Source organism: Penaeus japonicus, unplaced genomic scaffold (assembly GCF_977035675.1).
Source record: "Penaeus japonicus unplaced genomic scaffold, GWHDUDI00000001_assembly GWHDUDI00000022, whole genome shotgun sequence".
Lineage (NCBI taxonomy): Eukaryota > Metazoa > Arthropoda > Malacostraca > Decapoda > Penaeidae > Penaeus > Penaeus japonicus.
In genome coordinates this window covers 24,761,251-24,781,250 of record NW_028234424.1, presented here as the reverse complement: position 1 = coordinate 24,781,250, position 20,000 = coordinate 24,761,251, and the positions used below count along the sequence as shown (strand labels likewise).

The 20,000-nt window shown below is 38.3% G+C and overlaps 1 protein-coding gene across 5 annotated transcripts in view; it reads right to left on the bottom strand.

The window, feature by feature from the left end:
• Positions 1–191: 191 nt before the first annotated feature.
• LOC122256609 (uncharacterized) overlaps positions 192–20,000 on the bottom strand; it is a 23,894-nt gene continuing 4,085 nt past the window's right edge. Inside the window, exons 1-7 of one of the 5 annotated variants that reach the window (XM_043021416.2) lie at positions 18,797–18,899; positions 15,655–15,761; positions 6,362–6,552; positions 3,453–5,409; positions 3,000–3,246; positions 1,017–1,172; positions 192–727 (exon numbers count right to left, since the gene is read on the bottom strand). In XM_043021416.2, the coding sequence (XP_042877350.1) occupies positions 512–727; positions 1,017–1,172; positions 3,000–3,246; positions 3,453–5,409; positions 6,362–6,542 (2,757 nt within the window). In that variant the 5' untranslated portion in view covers positions 6,543–6,552; positions 15,655–15,761; positions 18,797–18,899 and the 3' untranslated portion in view covers positions 192–511. Of the gene's footprint in view, positions 728–1,016; positions 1,173–2,999; positions 3,247–3,452; positions 5,410–6,361; positions 6,553–15,654; positions 15,762–18,796; positions 18,900–20,000 lie in introns of those variants that run through there. The other 4 variants (XM_086549629.1, XM_043021414.2, XM_043021417.2 and 1 more) reach the window with 4 other exon arrangements.

Sequence of the window (20,000 nt, the reverse complement as noted above, 5' to 3'; positions counted from 1 at the left end):
ATGTAATCTATTACAAAGTATACCACAACTCTTCTCTGCCAAATGCCTCTCAATGGTAGTGACACTGATAGAGTGAAGTCCCTGAAGCTGGCCACTACCTGGAGGTCTAGTTGAAACTTACTTTACACAACATAGAGGCCAACACCTGGGTGAGGTCACAATGTCTTGTATTGTCATAATTTTCAGATGATCATGATTCTCTCCAAAGCACTGCTCTGAAGATATGTAGGGGTTTATACATAAATCTTTATTTATTTATTTTTTTTAGCTCTCTAGTAAGTAGGAATTCTTCCCCTACCAATAACGTTATAAGTGGAATTTTACTTAAGCCTAACAACTCCTTTTTTTTAAGTAGGAACCATAACTCGCTTACTTTGGGGCATGGTCTTGTTATCTTCACAAAAGACACCATGACTTATTTGTATTTTTCTTTCCTTTTTATCAGACCAAAACTGACTGCCCTTCCAAAGATGTGATTTCAAGATATTCCACCCTTACTAGAGCCTTGACCTCAGGAGGACGTTGCTGTGTAGTCCTTGGTAAGATGAGCTTCTATGTCGACCCTGCAGATGGGGCATCGCTTATTGGTTGCCAGCCACTGATCAACGCACTCTATGTGGAACAAATGCATGCAGGGGAGCCGCCGTACGTCCTCCTCTTCTTCAAACTCAGACAGACAGATGGTGCATTTCTCTAGCCCATCATCACTCACATCAGATCGTTTCATCTGCAAAAAATAGCAATCAACCATTTGATCTTTCTCTTAACTTCTTGAAATTTAATAGACAAAATCAAACTATTCTAAAATAGAAATTGAAAAAAAACTATGCTATGCATAATCTATAAAGAAAGAAAGAATGAGAGAAAATATGTAAATAAATAATGCAAAGTCAAAAGGAAGCCTGGATCTAATACAAAATAATACACAAAGTACCTGCTTGACTAAAGCCATGACAAAAATAGTTTTCTGTGGCGGGGAATAATAATAACAATTCAAAAATAATTTTGTAACTTACCTTCTTATACTTGTGAGGGAAGGTATTTCGCTCTATAGTATTTTGTGTTGCTCCACGTGTCACAACAGGGATGCGCCGATGATCTACCACTCGCATGTAATCTTCCAGCCGGGGGAAAGCTGATCCTCGGTTGAAGAGCGGCAGCTGGAAAGGAACCTTATTTTACCCATCGGTTAGATAACGAATAAAGAAAAATATACAGCAAAAAAGAAAAAAAGAAAAATATGAAATAAAGAAAAGGGGAAACAGCTTTAAGACATAAAGACTATAAGAGATGTAGAATGCAACACCAAAGGAGAGCACAGAAGAATAAAATAACTACAAAAGGTAGGCAAGCGGGTAGGTAAGTGTGTATGCGTACATGTGAGACTGACTGATTAGTGCACGAGCACCTACGCATGCAAACATACATACATGCAAAAATGCAAGCAAACACACACACACACACACACTTTAACACACTCACTCTAACTCACTAACTCACTCACTCTCTCTCTCCCAAACTCTAAACTAATCTTAGGAAACCCAACTTTAGGAGAAACATCCAAAATAAAATCTAATTAGCTTAGTCTTGAACACTACTAGGTGAAGGAAAAAGGTTTGTTCTTCAATAAAAATAAAAGGATGACAATAAAGCTGTTATTGTTCATTCCATTATTAAAAAAATTTACCATCAACAGTGAAAGTGCAAAAAAAAAAACTACTCAGCAATCAATATGCCATAAAGATTCACATCTGGTTACTGAGGACTTAATTGGAATTCAAAATACTAATAAAAATTGTAATTAAAATAATACATATAATAATCATCAAAAAGTGAAAGAAAATTGATAATACACACAATGTAAAATTTGTTTTTCAGTATTTTTAGGATAAGGATGAAGTTGAGGATGAGGATCAGGATGAGAGAGAGGAGAGAGGAGGAAGAGGAGGAGGTGGAAGAGGAGGAGAAGGAAGAGGAAGAGGAGGAAGAGGAGGAGGAGAGAAGGAAGAGGAAGAGGAGGAAGAGGAGGAGGAGGAGGAGGAGGAGGAGGGAGAGGGAGGAGAGGAGGAGGGAGAGGAGGGAGGAAGAGGAGGAGGAGGGAGAGGAGGAGGAGGAGGAGGAGGAGGAGGAGGAGGAGAGGGAGGAAGAAGAAAGAAGAAGAGAAGAAGAGAAGAAGAAGAAGAAGAAGAAGAGAAGGAAGAGAAAGAAGAAAGAAGAAGAAGAGAAGAAGAAGAAAAAGAGGGAGAAGAAGAGAAGAGAGAGAAAGAAGAAGATGAAGAAAGAAGAAAGAAGAAGAAGAAGAAAGGAGAATGAAGAAGAAGAAGAAGAAGAAGAAAGGAGAATGAAGAAGGAGAAGAAAGAAGAAGAAGAAGAAGAAAGAAGAAGAAGAAGAAGAAAGAAGAAGAAAGAAGAAGAAGAAGAAGAAAGAAGAAGACGAAGAAGAAAGAAGAATAAGAAAGGAGAAAGAAGAAGAAGAAGAGAAGGAGGAGGAAGAAGAAGAAGGAGGAGGAGGGGGGGGAGGAGGAGGAGAAGGGAGGAGGAAGAAGGAAGAGAAGAGGGGGAGGAGGAGGAAAGAGAAGAGGAAGAGGAGGGGGGGGAGAAGAGGAGTAGGAGGAGGATAGGGAAGAGGAAGAGGAAAAGGATAAGTGAAAAGGAAGATGGAATATTAAAAGAAATAAGAAGATGAAATAGAGGAAAAATTATAGAAAGGGATTTTAAGAACAAGGAAAGATTAATAGAGAGGAGAGGATGAGGAAAAGAGATATTAATAAGGAGAGGAAGATAATAGTAATAAGATGAAGATTATATGATTAAATCATTTATGAAATATGTATTGATTTATATATATATATATAATATATTAAATTATAATTTTTTTTATAAAAACTGATCAAGGATAAATAATATTTATTTTTATAGTTATAGTAATTGATTAATCATGATAAATTATATGATAACTACATTACACTTAAATAACAAATATCATATCATATACTTACTTGAGGTATGTATGTAAGTCTAGGTGGTGGTGGTAGTTCAGGTGTAAGAGTTGGAGGTAAGGAGAGGTCCAGGGGCAGCTGTGACCCACCCCCATAGTTGATATGTAATCCGGGCATTGGCAAGTGTCTTGGATCTACTGATGCAGCAGCAGCTGCAGCAGCCGCCGCTGCAGCTGCTGCTGGCATAGACATGTGGGCTGGAGGCACTGTACCTCCATATATGTGGTTGAGGAGTCCACCACCCTCTCTGTAACAAAAATATATAAATATAAATATAAATAAATATATAAATAAATAAATAAATAAATACATATATATATATATCCACTGAATATTCTGACAAGTGCATACTACAGTATCTGGTAAATCAATAGTAAAAAAATAATAATAACAATAAAAAGTATAAAGTCCAGTGCTATTTAAGGGAAATTCTTGATAAAAAAAAAAACTTACCCATGTGTCTGTGCACTATGCATAAGCACATCCAATCCAGGGTGATGGTGGAGATGTGGTGGTGGGATGTGGGTAGGATTGTGGCCAGCATTTGGTGCTGCCTGGATTTCCATGGGCTGAGGAACAGAGGGGGAACTTGTCTGGGGAGGAGCCTGTTGCTCACTACTGGCCGAGGTAGTTGATGGCTGGGAAGAGGTGGCTTGGTGAGCTGTGCTATGGGGTGCAAGCGTGGTGGCTGTGGCCCCGGCATGAGTATGCTGGACCATTTCAGGTAATAAGCCTCCTGGCTGGACAAGGGTATCTCTTAAACGTGGGTCCATTCGACGTCGTTGCATTTCTTGATATCGCTGTTGGCTGTGCCATATCCTTTGATGCATTGGATTCAATCTTGACAAAGATGGGTGGGTTGGATAATTAGCTGTGGAGGCTAAACTGGTTGGTGGATAGGGAGGGAACAAGGGATGGGCTGGGAGAGCTGAATAATACATAGGGGAGTCTGGAGGATAATAGTGATGGTGGTGATGGTGGTGACTCTGACCAGGAGGCAGGCTGTGATGGTGGTGGTGATGGTGGTGGTGGGGAGAGTGATGAGGATATACACAGGCCCCGTAGCAGCTGCCATGGTGATCTACTGTGAAGCTTGCCGCACCACTGGCACTTAGACCTATAGACCCTAATGTTGGTCCACGAGCACAAGAGCAAGTATTGGTAGCTTGATTTGCATCTGCATTATGGTGGCCTCTACACACTCCTGGTCCACTTGTTGTTCCTGTACTGGCTGCGTTGGTGCTTACTGGTAATCGTCCTACTAGGGGTGACATTCCATATCCACTAGATGAAGCCACAGCACAAGATGAAGTGGGGGCCTGATGAGAGGCTGCACTTGATGGAAGGGTTGGGCCTGCACTAGCAACCAAAACCTCATCATCACTTTCATTTGTAAGATCTACCACATCAACTGCACGATTGCCTCTAGCCCCTCGCTGTACACTCACTACCTCTATACATGAATCGGTGTCTGAATCAGAATCTGATGATGATACCCAATCTAATTGTAAATCTGGTGCACTAGGTCCATCGTCTATCTTGTTATGCCGACCTCCCCTGGCACCACTTGAGGACATTTCTCCATCATCATCCTCACTATCATCATCATGCTGAAGAGTGTGAGCGCTGACCCAACCACCTCGCCGTGGCTCCATCCTGCCTCTCTGAGTCTTTCCCCGACTCCCTTCCGCACCAGCACTGTGAACTCGCTTTCTTCGAACTTCGCCGTCTCCTCCCTCACAGCTACTATTACCTCCCGAGGAAGAGCCAGAGCTTGAACTGCTGCTACTGCTACTGCTGCTACTGCTGCTGCTACTACTGCTGCTACTGCTCCCTGTTCCAATGCTTCCACTATGGCTGCCACTGCTACTGCTTGCATCTCCTCCTAATGCTACATCGCTAAGTAGACTGAGTGGATTGGCAGCAGCTTGAGAATAGTCCTGGCTGTCAGAATAATCAGAAGCAGTGCCATAAGTTCCTGCTGTTGCACCACTAAAGTTTAGGCCTGCAGGATTGCTACTGAAGTCCATGGCAGGTGGCGCTTCCCCATAAGTCAAAGGTGTGTGTGTAGTGTCAACGTAAGCATTTGTTTCAACTTTGGATGGAGTGGGAGGGCCTGCAGGCAACGCTGAGCCAGTTCCAGCTGTGGCATACTGGGGAGGAGTGGCACCCCCCAAACCACCTAGTATTTCATAATATCCATCCCCTGGCACATAGGGCTGTGGACCATTGTAATAAGCTCCACTGCCGGATGGAGGGGAAACGTCATCCATAGCCTGTGGGTGCTGAGGAGGGAGGCTGGGGAAGAAAGCCCCCTCAGTATTACTGGAGTCTCCACGATCTAACTTCACAGTCTCAGAATTACACTGCTGTGTTCCAGTCTCTCTGCTGCACCCAACCTCAACAACCTCTGTGAAAGAGAAGGAACTCATGTGAAACATTATCAAATAGAAATATATGCACAATAATAACCAAAACAAATCCACACACACTGAAAGAGAGAGACAGAGACAAAGAAAGCAAAATGGAGAGTAGAAGGATTGGAGGGAGAGAGGGTGAAGCAGGAGTAGGAGAGGGAAAAGGAGAAAGGAAAGGACAAGAGACAGCAAAACAAGGAGATATTTGTAATAACTTGCAAACAAACACATACACAGAGAGAGAGAGAAAGAGAGAGAAAGAGAGAGAGAGAGAAAGAGAGAGAGAGAAAGAAAGAGAGAGAGAGAAAGAGAGAGAGAAAGAAAGAGAGAGAAAGAGAGAGAAAGAAAGAAAGAGAGAGAGAGAAAGAGAGAGAGAAAGAAAGAAAGAAACTAGGACAGCTTAACCCATTCGCGCCGGATGACGTGCTGACACGTTTCGTGTTTTTTATGTCAGATGCCAGTGACAAGATATCTGGGCAAGGCCGCGCTTGGGGTGAGCGAGCGGGTAGCCCAGGCTCGCAGCTTGTGCTCCCGAGAATCTCGAGCCGTTAGGTTTATGCATTCGAAAACCCCGGAATTACGACCATTCAGAGCCGGAATCACCCCGGCGTGAATGGGTTAAGGGTGGGAGAAGCCGGAGTGGGAGAGGAGGCAGAGAGGAGGAGGGTGAGATAGGGAGAAGGAGGAAGGGAGGGAGGAGGGGGAAGAGAGGGAGAGGGAGAGGGAGAGAGGGTAAAACAGAGAAAAAGAGAATAAAAGGGTAAGAGAGATAGAAAAAGACGAAGTGAGCAAAAAGAAAAAAAGAAAAAAAGAGAATAAAATAGAAGAGAGAAATAAAGTAAGCAGAAAATACATTCTTACAAGCATTTACACATCCCACATGGTCATCAAATGTATTTCAGGCCCCAGAGCCTATCTACAAGCAAGAAGTGCCTTGTCACTCACGGTTATGGCAGAGGTGTGGGACTGTGGTGAAGGAACTAGGGGAATGGGTCGCACTAGCGTGGTGGTGATGGTGGTGGCCAACAGCAGTAACAGATTGATTGGATGATGTCTGGCCGACACTTTTAGCTTCTTGGTCCCACAGCTGTGAAGAATGACCCGGGCTCACCACTGGCTCACCCATTAGCCTTGTGCTGCCAAAGAAGGGAAAAGAAAATAATAGGTTTAATTATATGCACATAAAAATATGGTTGACAAATATAAGTAAGATTCTGTCTTTTATATTTCTGTACACCTTCTTTAGAGAGATATATTTTGAGTCTCAAAGAAAAAAAGAAAAAAAAGGGACTCTTTGTTATCAAGCTTTACTGATAACAGAACTCATTCTCATATATTAAATCTTGACTCTTACTGACTAACTAAAACATGTCTTTCAGTAAATAATATGTTTTTGGTTAAAATCATAACCAAACAATTGATAGTAATTGCAGAAACAATCAAATAATGATAATATTGATAATAATAACAACATTAATAATGATATAAGTCAACAAGGTAATATTAACAACAATAAAAATCTTCTTAACATCAATCATAAACATTCACCCGTCGGCTATTTCCAATGCAGCTATATTGGTGACATTTGGGGTCGATTACAGCATTAAATGTCACTGCAAGAACTTGTATAACCTTTAACACTGATTTCATTCTTTTACTAGGTTCTATGTGAATGTTTTATCAAATGGTAACCTTTTTGTGGTGAAGAAAAACTTCCAGAAAGGGTATGAAACAGGACAAGCAAATAAATATCTCCTGTAATATACAACACTCAAATATATAATTTATTAGTAATAACCATCTGCCACACACTGGATCCAACACTTTGCTGACTGTCTAGTTACTGTAACAATGTTTCATATCATGTACCAAATTTTTTCTGGCCAGATATTTAAGGTAGATGTTTGAAAGACAAATACAGCAAACAGTTTAAGCATTGGAGAGCTGGGATGTACTAACATTGTTGTGCCATCTGTTGGAAATCTTGCTGACCATCTCATGACTGAGTTTTAAGGGAATGGACACATTGATGCTGTATTTGTTTTTCAAAGTTCTGAAGCTATTTTACTATCAATCTCTGGCCTGAAAGTTTGTGTAAATGTCATCAAACATTACATATGTCTTAGTATCTGTTGTGTCTGGTGGACCTAGGGAAACATTGTACTTTGTTAACAATGTCAGGTTCATCGTCTGGGTGACGAGCAGAACGGACTTCCCACAGACATCACCAAAAGTTGCCCAACATCGGTTGGACCTAACCCGAGTATGTTATGTTGTTTGGTATGTAATTACAATACAGGACTCTAACTGCAGACACATACAAATACAGACACACATACCATCCCCCCTACACACAAAAGAGATTTTCCCAATATTCAAATCCTTTCCTTGCTAAAGTAATCTTCAAGACAAGCAATATTTCTCAAAAAACAGCATTGATTAAACCTTAGAAGGTTAGTCTGGCAATTTCTGGCCTGCGCATCAGATTTTTAAAATAAACTTAGATTACTCAAGGTCTTTTGCAGATGCAAAATATCCTATGTAATACAAATCAGCTGTGGCAGACAATTAATATGAGGTGGTTGTGGTGCCACAAAAGGCCAAGCAGTAATCAAGTAGATTATACACTGCCTTAATTAAAAAAAAAAAAAAAGTGAACATTGCAAAATATGCTCTCCTTACATACTTCAAATATTCCTAAAAGTTGAGCATGATGGAAAGTTATCCTGGTAAAGTATTCTATAAAAGCCAAGGCTTTCCTCTTTAGTGTTTGATTCAGTTATCTAATAAGAAGCAATTGTATCTTACACATATAATACTCTAATCTAACATGTTAATATATCCCAAACTTCTGTTAGAAAACTTCTTGTCTTTTCCAAGTGCATGAGCCTTGCACAATTCACATTACACATCCTGCATGAAATGTCAGAGTTACACAGACATTGCTATATATCCTGTATCTGATTGTCAAGCATGCATAACCCTGAAGTGGTGATGGGAAAATGATGGAAAAGACATTTCTTAAAAAAATTGTTTATTACTGATTTTTGACAGGTAATGAACTAATTAAAATAATCTATTTTCAATTATGCTCTTTCACAACATCCTTTGATAATTTCAACATTTTTTTATGGTTGGACCATCAGACATACAATATATAATAAAGTCTGTCAAACTGATTCAAAACAAACATTTTGCTGTCCCTTGATCAAATGTTGACTGTTTTAAACAAAAAAACAACAAAAAAATGAACCTACTGACCTTATTCATATTTAGATAACTGTGCAAATAAAGTTTAATGAAATACTTGTATCTCTATTGTTATTATCATCATTACACACACAAAAAAAAAATTATTACTATTATTATCATTATTACTATTTCATCATTATCATTACTATTACAACTACTATAATTATTACTATCATTATAAATATTACTAAAAAACAAACATAAACAAGCACGCATGTACACACAAAACATAAGTAAACACAGTAATATGTAAAGAAAAATAAATATGACATCCAAAATAAAGATGTAAAAGTCTTCCATTTTGAAGTACTTCCTCTTCAGAAAGTAAAATGAAAAAGTGATCCCCTCCCTCCCTCCCTCCCTCCCTCCCTCCCTCCCTCCCTCCCTCTCTCTCTCTCTCTCTCTCTCTCTCTCTCTCTCTCTCTCTCTCTTTCAATTTTTATACGAACAAACACACACACACACACACACACACACACACACACACACACACACACACACACACACACACACATACACACACACACATACACACACACACACACACACACATTCACTCTCTCACACACTCTCAAAGACAAAAACTCATTTACTCACTCACTCACACACACACACACACACACACACACACACACACACACACACACACACACACACACACACACACACACACACACACACACACACACACACACACACACACACACACACCACCCACACACACACACACACACACACACACACACACACACACACACACACACACACACACACACACACACACACACACACACACAAAATAAATACATGAATCTTTACTATCAAGTATAGTTCATGCTGTGTTGTGTCACCTGCAAGAGTCAACAAAGTTACACCACAGAATTGGCTCCTAGCCCCATGACCAGTTAGTAGGGATAAAAGCACTGGCCTTGCTTACATAATGGAGAGAGAAAGAGAGGCAGGATCTTGGTTATAACCTTGCCAGCCATATCAATCCTTGTGGATGCCTTAGATGTAGAAATACTAGAACCTCTTAAGAGGATGCAGCTGCCTGATGCAGACATCCTTCTTCTTTGCTGGGCCTTGAACTACACCGGGTGCAGCGACCAAGAACCTGACTCAACTAAACCTCTCGCCGAGTTACTTTTACTAAAGCATCATGATTCTGAATCCTATTGGACTTCACTTGTCAAAAAAAATCTATTGTCAAATCTATTCTAACCTGTCAACATTTTTTAATGGTAAGAACAAGGACTTAAGAAAAGTAAAATAAGGGTATTCCCCAAAATTTCATCAATGCTAGGTGTACCTTAATTTCTATAATATATAATTTCAATCACTATATTTTATACTATATCATTTCACTCACTATATTTCCTTTCTGAAGAAATGAAGGTTCTTTTAATTAGTTAAGAAAATAAGACAATTATGAATATATCAAAAGTGTACTATATGCTATGTTAATATCCCCCTGAAGCTAACACTGGTGATTTACAGTATTATGAAAATATATAGGCTTAGTGCACTTACTTTAATCTATTTAAATAAATGTAGCTTGTTAAATACACCTTTTCTTTACTGAATGTTATAATAAAATGTTAATTCCAAAGATATTTTAGACAAATTTCCATAAAAGGGAATCTTATCCTTATCCTTTTCTCTTTTCAAATACCAATCACCCCTGTTAACTATTCCGAAGTGCAACAAAAACAAAATACATTGAAGTATCAGCTCTAATTCTTTTGGCATCATTCCCACAACTTAATTTATTGTATTATATCAATGTTTGAAATATCAAAAAGTTTTGCAGTAAACAAACTTATCAAACTAATATAAACTATGATTCTTAACCAATGGTCAACAGATGTCAAGACTGTCCTGGCAGCCAAGAGTATGGTCTTATTTTCTCATACTTTTGTGCATAAATGCTGCAGGAACATGGCAGCATATTCAGTAACAAATGAAATCACCAAACTAGCAGTGTGTGACCTAACAAAAGGCAACTTGATTATAGCGAGACTGTCCTTCTTTGATGGTTTAAAGTTTCATTTACTATAAAAGCAGTGAACAAATTATCACTTACTCCACAGATCAATGCTAAACCTGGCTAGAATGAACTTGAGGAAGAGTTAATAAAATGAATTGGCTAGTTATGTATATATATCTAAGAAATGTTTTGAAAGCACAACTGGAACAGGATTTTCAAAGTAACACTAAGCAGACTTGCACAAGGCATATTTTTACAATTCTATTTTATTTTTTTCAATACTAAAATCAACTCAAAGTTAAAAATGGCAGTAATAATAATAAAAACAAAAATAATAATAATACAAAAATAATGAATAATAAAAACAAAATAAACATGAACACATATGGGACAGATAGATACATGTACACCAACATTTTCATATGTATGCCCCCCCACCCTCTCTCTCTCTCTACTATATGCATAGACAAACATTTTCTTGCCTATGCCCACACCCACATACATGCATACACACATGGACCCATCCATACACATGCATGCACCCATCCACACACATGCATTCACCTACCCACATGCACGCATGCACCCACCGACACGCATGTATGCACCCACCAACACACACTCATGCCCAAGACTCCTTTGTTTTATTTTATTTTAATTTTTAACTGAAAGCAATGTATATATATATAAGAGAAGACCTGACTCTGAAATTTGTAAAATATTACATCTATACCACATTTCTTTTTCCAAATTTTGATTATCTTGAAAACTGAAGTGACCATATACATTATTGCATATCTAACCATTTAGTAAGCACATGTGCACAAGTGAGAGAGAGAGAGAGAGAGAGAGAGAGAGAGAGAGAGAGAGAGAGAGAGAGAGAGAGAGAGAGAGAGAGAGAGAGAGAGAGAGAGAGAGAGAGAGAGAGAGAGAGAGAGAGAGAGAGAGAGAGAGAGAGAGAGAGAGAGAGAGAGAGAGAGAGAGAGAGAGAGAGAGAGAGTGAGGGAATGAGGGAATGAGGGAGCGAGGGAGAGCGAGGGAGAGTGAGGGAGCGAGGGAGAGTGAGGGAGCGAGGGAGAGTGAGGGAGCGAGGGAGAGTGAGGGAGTGAGGGAGCGAGGGAGAGTGAGTGAGTGAGTGAGTGAGGGAGCGAGGGAGAGTGAGTGCGTGAGTGAGTGAGTGAGTGAGTGAGTGAGTGAGTGAGTGAGTGAGTGAGTGAGTGAGTGAGTGAGTGAGTGAGTGAGTGTGTGTGTGTGTGTGTGTGTGTGTGTGTGTGCGTGTGAGTGTATGAGCAGGGGGGGGCAAATAATTGATTGGGTTCTGCACTGCACCAACCAATTAGTGTTTAACATTAAAAGCCCGGAATTAAAGATAAAAAGTAAAGCAAAGGGCTCTCGCACTGACTACTCCTTCATATATTACATTATTCACTCCCTCTAACTCTCCTTATAAAAGTTAATATAATGCAAAATATCAGATCCAAATATATCATGGCAAGTTACATTCAATAAAGACAGTATCAAAAACAGCAAAGATAATAATATAAACCAATCTGTAAAATATAGGAAATAGGTAAATCTCAACAGTTAACCCTATGACGACGGTGCGTCACACTTGTGTGACACAGCCAAACTCCCGATGCCGGGGTGTCATGCCAGTGTGACGATTTCAATGCAATATTGCAATCGCCCAGCATAGGGGTCTTCGCGTAGCGAGTGCCCCGTCGGGAAAGGGTTAATAACTGGGTTCAAACAAAGCCAAAGCATAGTATGAGAGGTGAAGGAACCAGCCAACCATTCAAGGCTATTTACTAATCCTAACATTTATAAAATTTTATAGCAGATCTAATTCATAAGCCTACACAAATGAAATAAAATACTGTTAAGGAAGGTTATAACTTAGCTTGTGTAAATTCACTGTGTGAAAAATAGGAACATATAAATCAAATGGATGCATTGAGTACTCCTATGATTATACAAAGCCAATTCAGGAGCTATTATAACATAATTACCTACATTCCATCAAATCAATGAGAACAGCATGTCATATTAAATGTTTTATATCATTATCAATTAGAGTAGAACTGCAATGGGAATACAAGTGAGCAACAAAGTTTGAGAAAAAAAAAAAGGAATAGTAAAAACAGATTGTTATTACCATAATCATGATAGATATCTAGTAATCCAATTCTTACATGTCATCATCAAACAACCATCTACAATATATCATGCATATGATAGGGTATTACCTAACGAAAATAAAACATTTCACATTCTGAATTTATGGTAAAAAAAGGAAAGGGGTCTGCCTTTAACCCCCTTACCGAGCATCACCCTCTCCCCACTCTCCTTGCCCAACAGCCACTGCTGTGACTCCCATTCCTCCATCCCTCTTACCCCATCTACCCTGCTGCACCGAAAGATAATTACGGGCTAGTGAAGGTGTCCAGGAGTGTGGAATATGATTTTTGCCTCCAACTGTACATATGTACACACACACACATACACACACACACACACACACACACACACACACACACACACACACACACACACACACTCACTCACTCACTCACTCACTCACACACACACACACACACACACACACACACACACACACACACACACACACACACACACACTCACACACTCACACACACACTCACACACTCACACACTCACACACACGCACAAGCACAAGCACACACACGCACAAGCACACACACGCACAAGCACACACACGCACAAGCACACACACGCACAAGCACACACACGCACACACTCACTCATATATATTTGCGTGTGCATTTGAATAAAGCTATAAAGAATGCACAAAAAAATAAAAAGTTACTCAACCACCTACCCATTTATTACAGGCCTTCTGTAAATTACTATTACTAGTAGGCAATTGCTTCATACAAACTACACTAGCCTATGCACCAAATCCAGTGAGGTAAAAAAAGAACAAATATAAATTTTTTTATCCTAATCTACATACTCTACTGCAATTCCAATCATGTTTATCAAAAGCAGATAAGCAAACAAATAAACCTCTTTACTTCAGCTCAATAGTGACATTCAACTACTGCTACATTCCATAAAGCTGGACTTGCCGTACCAATGTCTTTTATCAAATCTTGGATAAAATTAAGGAAGTCAACCTATTAGCACAAGGAATGCATGCATGTACAATGTTGTTGTTTTTTTCTTTCTTTTATATAGATGGATCAAGTACATAGTCACCAAGCAGTTAATGAGCAGGCCTATCTTTCCTTGAGGTTTCAGGAAAAAAAGTTTTCATCTTCATTATTATTATTATTGTTATTAACACTAAATGATGATGATAATAATAATAATAATAATAATAATAATAATAATAATAATAACAATAATAACTCTACTACTACAAGTAGTAATAATAATGTCAATAATAGTAACAATAAGAATATGACAAAAAATTAAAACAAATAAGGTCAGGTAAGTCTAACAGTGCTGACTCATTGGTGACAAAGTGTTTGTAGAACCATCAAAGTATTGAAAAACAATAATACAAAATCATAGTTAACACTTGCATCAATGGCTTAAAACATGCTTCAATAAATATATACAGGTGACACAGTATATACATAGTGTAGAAATATAATAAATTTACAAAATCACATATATCATACATTTCAAATACATATTCACTCACTGCATATACAGACTTCATGTCAACAAAAACAATAGTCACAAACCCAAGCACTCCACCTACACATAGGCATATGCATACACTCACAATATAGAGTTACCTTATCCTGAACCTTGCATGACATCAATAACGTCTGAGGCCACTGCTATGGTCAATAAGCCTTCAACAACTGACCCTTTTATATTAAGTATTCACACTAGATTTTGATTGGTGAACTAAGTGTGAGAGACAAAGTAGAGTAAGTGGTGAATATACTAAGCTCTGCTCCCAGTTCCTGCTTTGAGGATGTCAAGGTTCTGTTCTGGACTTGATTACCTCCTATACTCTCCCCTGAACCGCCACCACCTCCCACCCAGCTGACACATGCCACAATCCAGCATACAGGTACACATACATTTATTAACATAAATGTGCAGAACACGGTTTCATTCATTCAATTACTCACTCACTAATTAACTCACTCACTCCCTCACCCACACACTCCCCTCCCCTATCTTTTTCAATAACCCTTTTCTCTTATCACTCTTTTTTTAACCCTTACTCTATACTTCTTTCTTTTTTCCCTTGCCCCCATTTTCTCTATCAAATCATCTCTCTGCCTACTCAAAAATACCATAATAGTAAAGTAATATATATGTGTATATATATATGTATATGTATATGTATATGTATATGTATATGTGTATATATATATATATATATATATATATATATATATATATATATATATATATATATATATATATATATATATATATATATATATATATGCTACTTATAAATAATATGAATATAAAGGTTACTGATTTGGGTTTGTGTAACCTCTATAGAACAGCCATGACTCAGCACACTCTTGGAGCTGTACATGGCTGCAACTATGTAAGTCCAGATGCCATGTGGGTTAACCCTTCAGCTGCAACTCTACAGACTCAGCAAAAACTTTTCATGTCTTCTCACATATGCAATGATTCATATTTACTATCTGTAAATGATACGGTAGTTATGTCAATACCCAAGACATTTCTAAATAGACCTTTTCCTTAAATTGAAATACATATACATTAATGTTCTAATGGACTTTTGCACAAAACTCAAGCAAATCTCTACCCTGGTCAGTAATAAACCTCTTTGATAAACCTCACCATACCAGATCTTTTGTGTGTGTTGACCCGCCAGGAAGAAGTGTAATTCTGATTTACGGTAATTTGAAACTTCAACAAGTCTTAAAACCTCAATCAAAGATGGAATATTTCTAACAATGCTGAAGATGTTGAAATTTTATAATAAAAAAAGGCCAAAGGTAAAACATACTGATACGTGTAGTGACTTAAGCGAATGCCTTGCTTTTGTTACATTCTGGCATGACAGATCTTATGGAGTGTCCATCAATCATCAAATAAGGAACCTGGTCATCCTCTCTGAAAATAGGTGAAAATGATCACTTAAATCACTGGATGTTTAATTTAAATATCTAACAACAAAGTCATCCCAATTTCCAGTTTCTGCTGCCCCAGAAAATACCAATACACCTCCCCTACATTAACTTAGGCAGAACAGAGCTCAGACTGGTTCCTCATTTAACCCGTTAACAACGGATGACATTTTTTCGTCATACATGGCACAGGAGCTTTTGCCTGACAATGGGTGTTATGATGTTCGGGGATTTTGGATCACTATGTTATTTTATTGTGCTATGAGTGATAAGTGAGTGATGCTAACAATTGCAGTCATAATTATTATAACTGCCATGGCTGTGTCACTCATGTGACACAGCCAAACTCCCGATGCCGGGGCGTCATGCCAGTGTGACGATTACAATGCAATATTGCAATTGACCGGCATAGGGGTTTTCCCGTAGCGCGTGCCCCGTCGGGAAAGGGTTAAGCAAAATGGGTTTCAACTCACTTCCAAAACCTAGATGGCACCACTTTCTTCTAGCACCAGCAGGAGAGAGAACCTTGAATGGCACCCATCTACGGTCTCTAGCAAGCACTATCTCTATAGGGGGATGGCACATCGCAAGTTGCCGACCTCTTGCTCTAAAGTACCGCAGATGAAAGATGTGCAGGCAGAACGAGAGGAGGACGGTGATTCACACCATGCCTAATGCCTACAATGTGCCACTGTGCCAGCAGGGATGCCTTTTATTGTGGCACTCACTGTCAAAAGCACAAGTTTCCTTCCTCTTCCCTACCTCTTCATTTTGGATGGTTATAAGTTTCGTGTTTGTTCGTGACAGCACACAAATACGAAAAAATAAAGTTGCTTTTTGTTCCTCCCTAAAACAGTAATACTTCTATCATATTGAGTATAAAGAAAAAAAAAATGAGTTGATAAGGATCCTGAACTACAATTTTAGTCAACTGCAGAATTGATGGAACCTGTGATATGACAGATATAAATTTCTAAAAACAGTAAAACACACAAAAAAACAAAACACAAAAATGGATCTAGCTCTACAATGAGTGACTAAAATTGAGTGCGAAAAATCAAATGTTGTTGCAGAAGCTGCCTCGATCAGAAATAAAACTCATCCTGAAGCCTGTGTAAGCAAATCTATCCTCCGTTGGCAACGGGTTAATGATAAATTGGTATAAATGTTCTACAGGCTAGACGGCAGGTGTCTTGTATTTTTAAGCAACCCATGAAAAAAGACAAAGATGCCCAAACACACTGTCAAACTGTTGCTGGTCTACTGGCTTAGTACGAACATGATGCAAAATAAAAACGCATGCATTTATATGTCTTTCCTAAAATTTTACTTACATTTACCCATTCAACTGAGTTATTCTGATTGAGAATGCATAGGGCTATGTAAGATAAGCAATAATTTCTATTCAGGTTATGGTGGCACATGGGTGTTTAAAAGCATATACTATATGAGTATTTGAATAGTATACTTCACAAGGAATTTACCTATACTAAAATATTTAGTATAAATGCCTGTGAATATAGTATTTTAGCATGGCTTAGTGGCTACCACTCAAATAATTATTCCACTGCATTTCAAATACACTCCCCTTTTTAAGATTTCCTATCAACATAATGTTGGCAATGGCTACAGCTGTGGCACCATAGCGCTAGTTTCTGTGCCATAGCATTTGCATCAATTGTATGGACTGTCAACAAATGTGCTATAGAAAAACTTAACTTAATGTTCCTGACCTTAACTAAGCTATTCTTATCTAATAAAATACATATCAATTAGATTGTATGTTCTTATCTCATCTTCAACTCTTTTGACTGATAGGTAGTATCATTTGCCACTTTGAATAATATCATTATCCTTTAAATTTCCTAATCTAAGAAAAAGCAATGGCACATACATAATCTACACTATTCATAACTTGTGTTTTATATAAGACATCTTTTGTAGGGATTGGTAACTGTTCAGAAGCAACGCTATGGCCTCCACATTTTGCACTCTAGAAAGGCCAAACAACCGCCCCCACATAAATTCAGCACTTCAGGACTTAGTAGACATTCTATGATAAATGAAAAGCTTTACCTATTTAAAAAACGCATGGTGGAGATTTGCTATACACAGTTTCGTGAGCATGGATCTGCAGGGGCTCCAGGTGTGGCCTTACCTTTACAAATCTTATACCTACAGTACTATCTTAAGTGTTTTTTTGGATTTCTCTACGGCTATTAAATTGTTCTTTTTCCTTTTACTTTATTATTATAATTATTTTTGACTTTGCATGGTCCTATTCTGAATATTTGCCTAAGCATTAGGCTTACTATGATTATCACATGACATGAATGAGTATGTAGGCAACAATGTTCCAAGATTGCATCTAAAAGGGCAGACCTATTTCATTTACCAAAATCATTCCTTCAAATTCATGCAAAGGCTGAAGAGTATAGCAACTGACTGGATACCAACTACACTCAGTGCAACCACACATTTGTAAACAAATAATCAACACAGGAGTGGAAATCCACCTGAGTAGTGAGAGTTTGGAATTCCCATTAGACTTCATAACAAAACCTCTCTCGATTTGACCATTGCAATTTCCCTCCGATCTAAAACAGATGAGTTGATAGGCCTACACCCCCGATGAGACCGAAAGTTTAAGAAATGAGTAAAATCTTTTCAAAATCCCCACGAAATCCAAATGCCAAGTCTAAAAACGTCAAGTCTCTCCTTTGCACTGGAGGGCAAGCATTCTCAGGGTTTTAGCTCCTACTACCTACTTTCCCACGCATTATCTCCCTCATTCATGAATGGGAAATGCCAAGGGGAGAAAAAGAGGGAAGGGAAACGAGGGAGGGATTCTTGGGTCGGTAGTTCCTCCCTTCCGACGACCTGGCTGACGAAGGAGCAAGATTTTTACTCGACTCCAAGTCCTTGTTTGGCTGATTTCGCCTCCTTACCTTATCCCGGCGGCGGAATTTTACTCATCTTTCATTCAGGCATACTTAATGAACCTTTTTCTCACACACTTACGATGAAAGGTTGCCTTCTGATGTATAAAATGCATTAATTTGTGTAATATCCTCTTCCTCTCGCCATTATTTGCCTTTCCTCCCCACACTTCACGAGGAACACTAAATTCTTGAGAAAGGTTGTTTACATTTATAGAATATCGAATTCTGTATATATTTTTCACAACACTTATAAATTTCTCCTCAAATACTATTTTATTACATATTTTATGCGTTAATACTTGTAAGCAGTCTCTTGTAATCTTTAAAGTTTTGTTCAACCATAATATTGGAACGCAGCAGGGAATGCTACCCATAAGGCACGATGTTCGGAAAGCCGGGCGGTTTAAATGATTCGACTTTTACATCAATTTACATTTCAGGAACTTTTTATGATAATGTACTTCCACGTCCAATGTGTCAACCAATACCTTTTTAATTATAGTACTATATTGGCCATTCATATGATTATTTGTTTTCTGTCATATTTCTTCATATATCCATGTCCAAAATTTGATATGACATGCATTATATCTTATAATCTTTTGAACACACATCTTCAAGTTAATACCTATATATAATAATGAGTAATATACGGTATCATCGGGATTATATTTTAATGTGCATGTAAGCTAAACAAAAAAAAAAATATTTGACAGACAAGGACCTTTTTCCAATATGATCTATACTCATTTACCAAAGCAATTTTATGAGAAGGATATTTGATTGTAATACGCATTTCTCTTTCAAGAACTCATGATTAACTTAAAGAAGACATGTATGATAATGAAATATCATAGGTTCATTCGATATTCTTCTGTCACCATTCGTAAAAATAATAATGGAGTACTGAATAGATTTGTTTATATATTAGTTCTTTGAATCATTTATAGAATTTTCATAACTTTCAGTGAAGTACGTATATTCCAACTTCTCAAGAGAAAAGGATTATGTCTCACAAAACGCGTAAGATTACTAATTAGTATAAACAAGTGATGGATCTACGGGGCTTACAGAAAAAAAATACAGTTGTCAACCCATTATGTTTCCCCCTAATTTTTTTAGGTCTTAAAACTGGAATTGTAATACACTAATCGCTACTGTGCTCACAAGTTGCTTAAGGAGTTAAATATCTTCTCCCTCACATCTCCCTGTCAAAATCTCTTCTCCCTATGTAACATTTTTTAAGGGAGAGAGAGAGAGAGAGAGAGAGAGAGAGGGGGAGA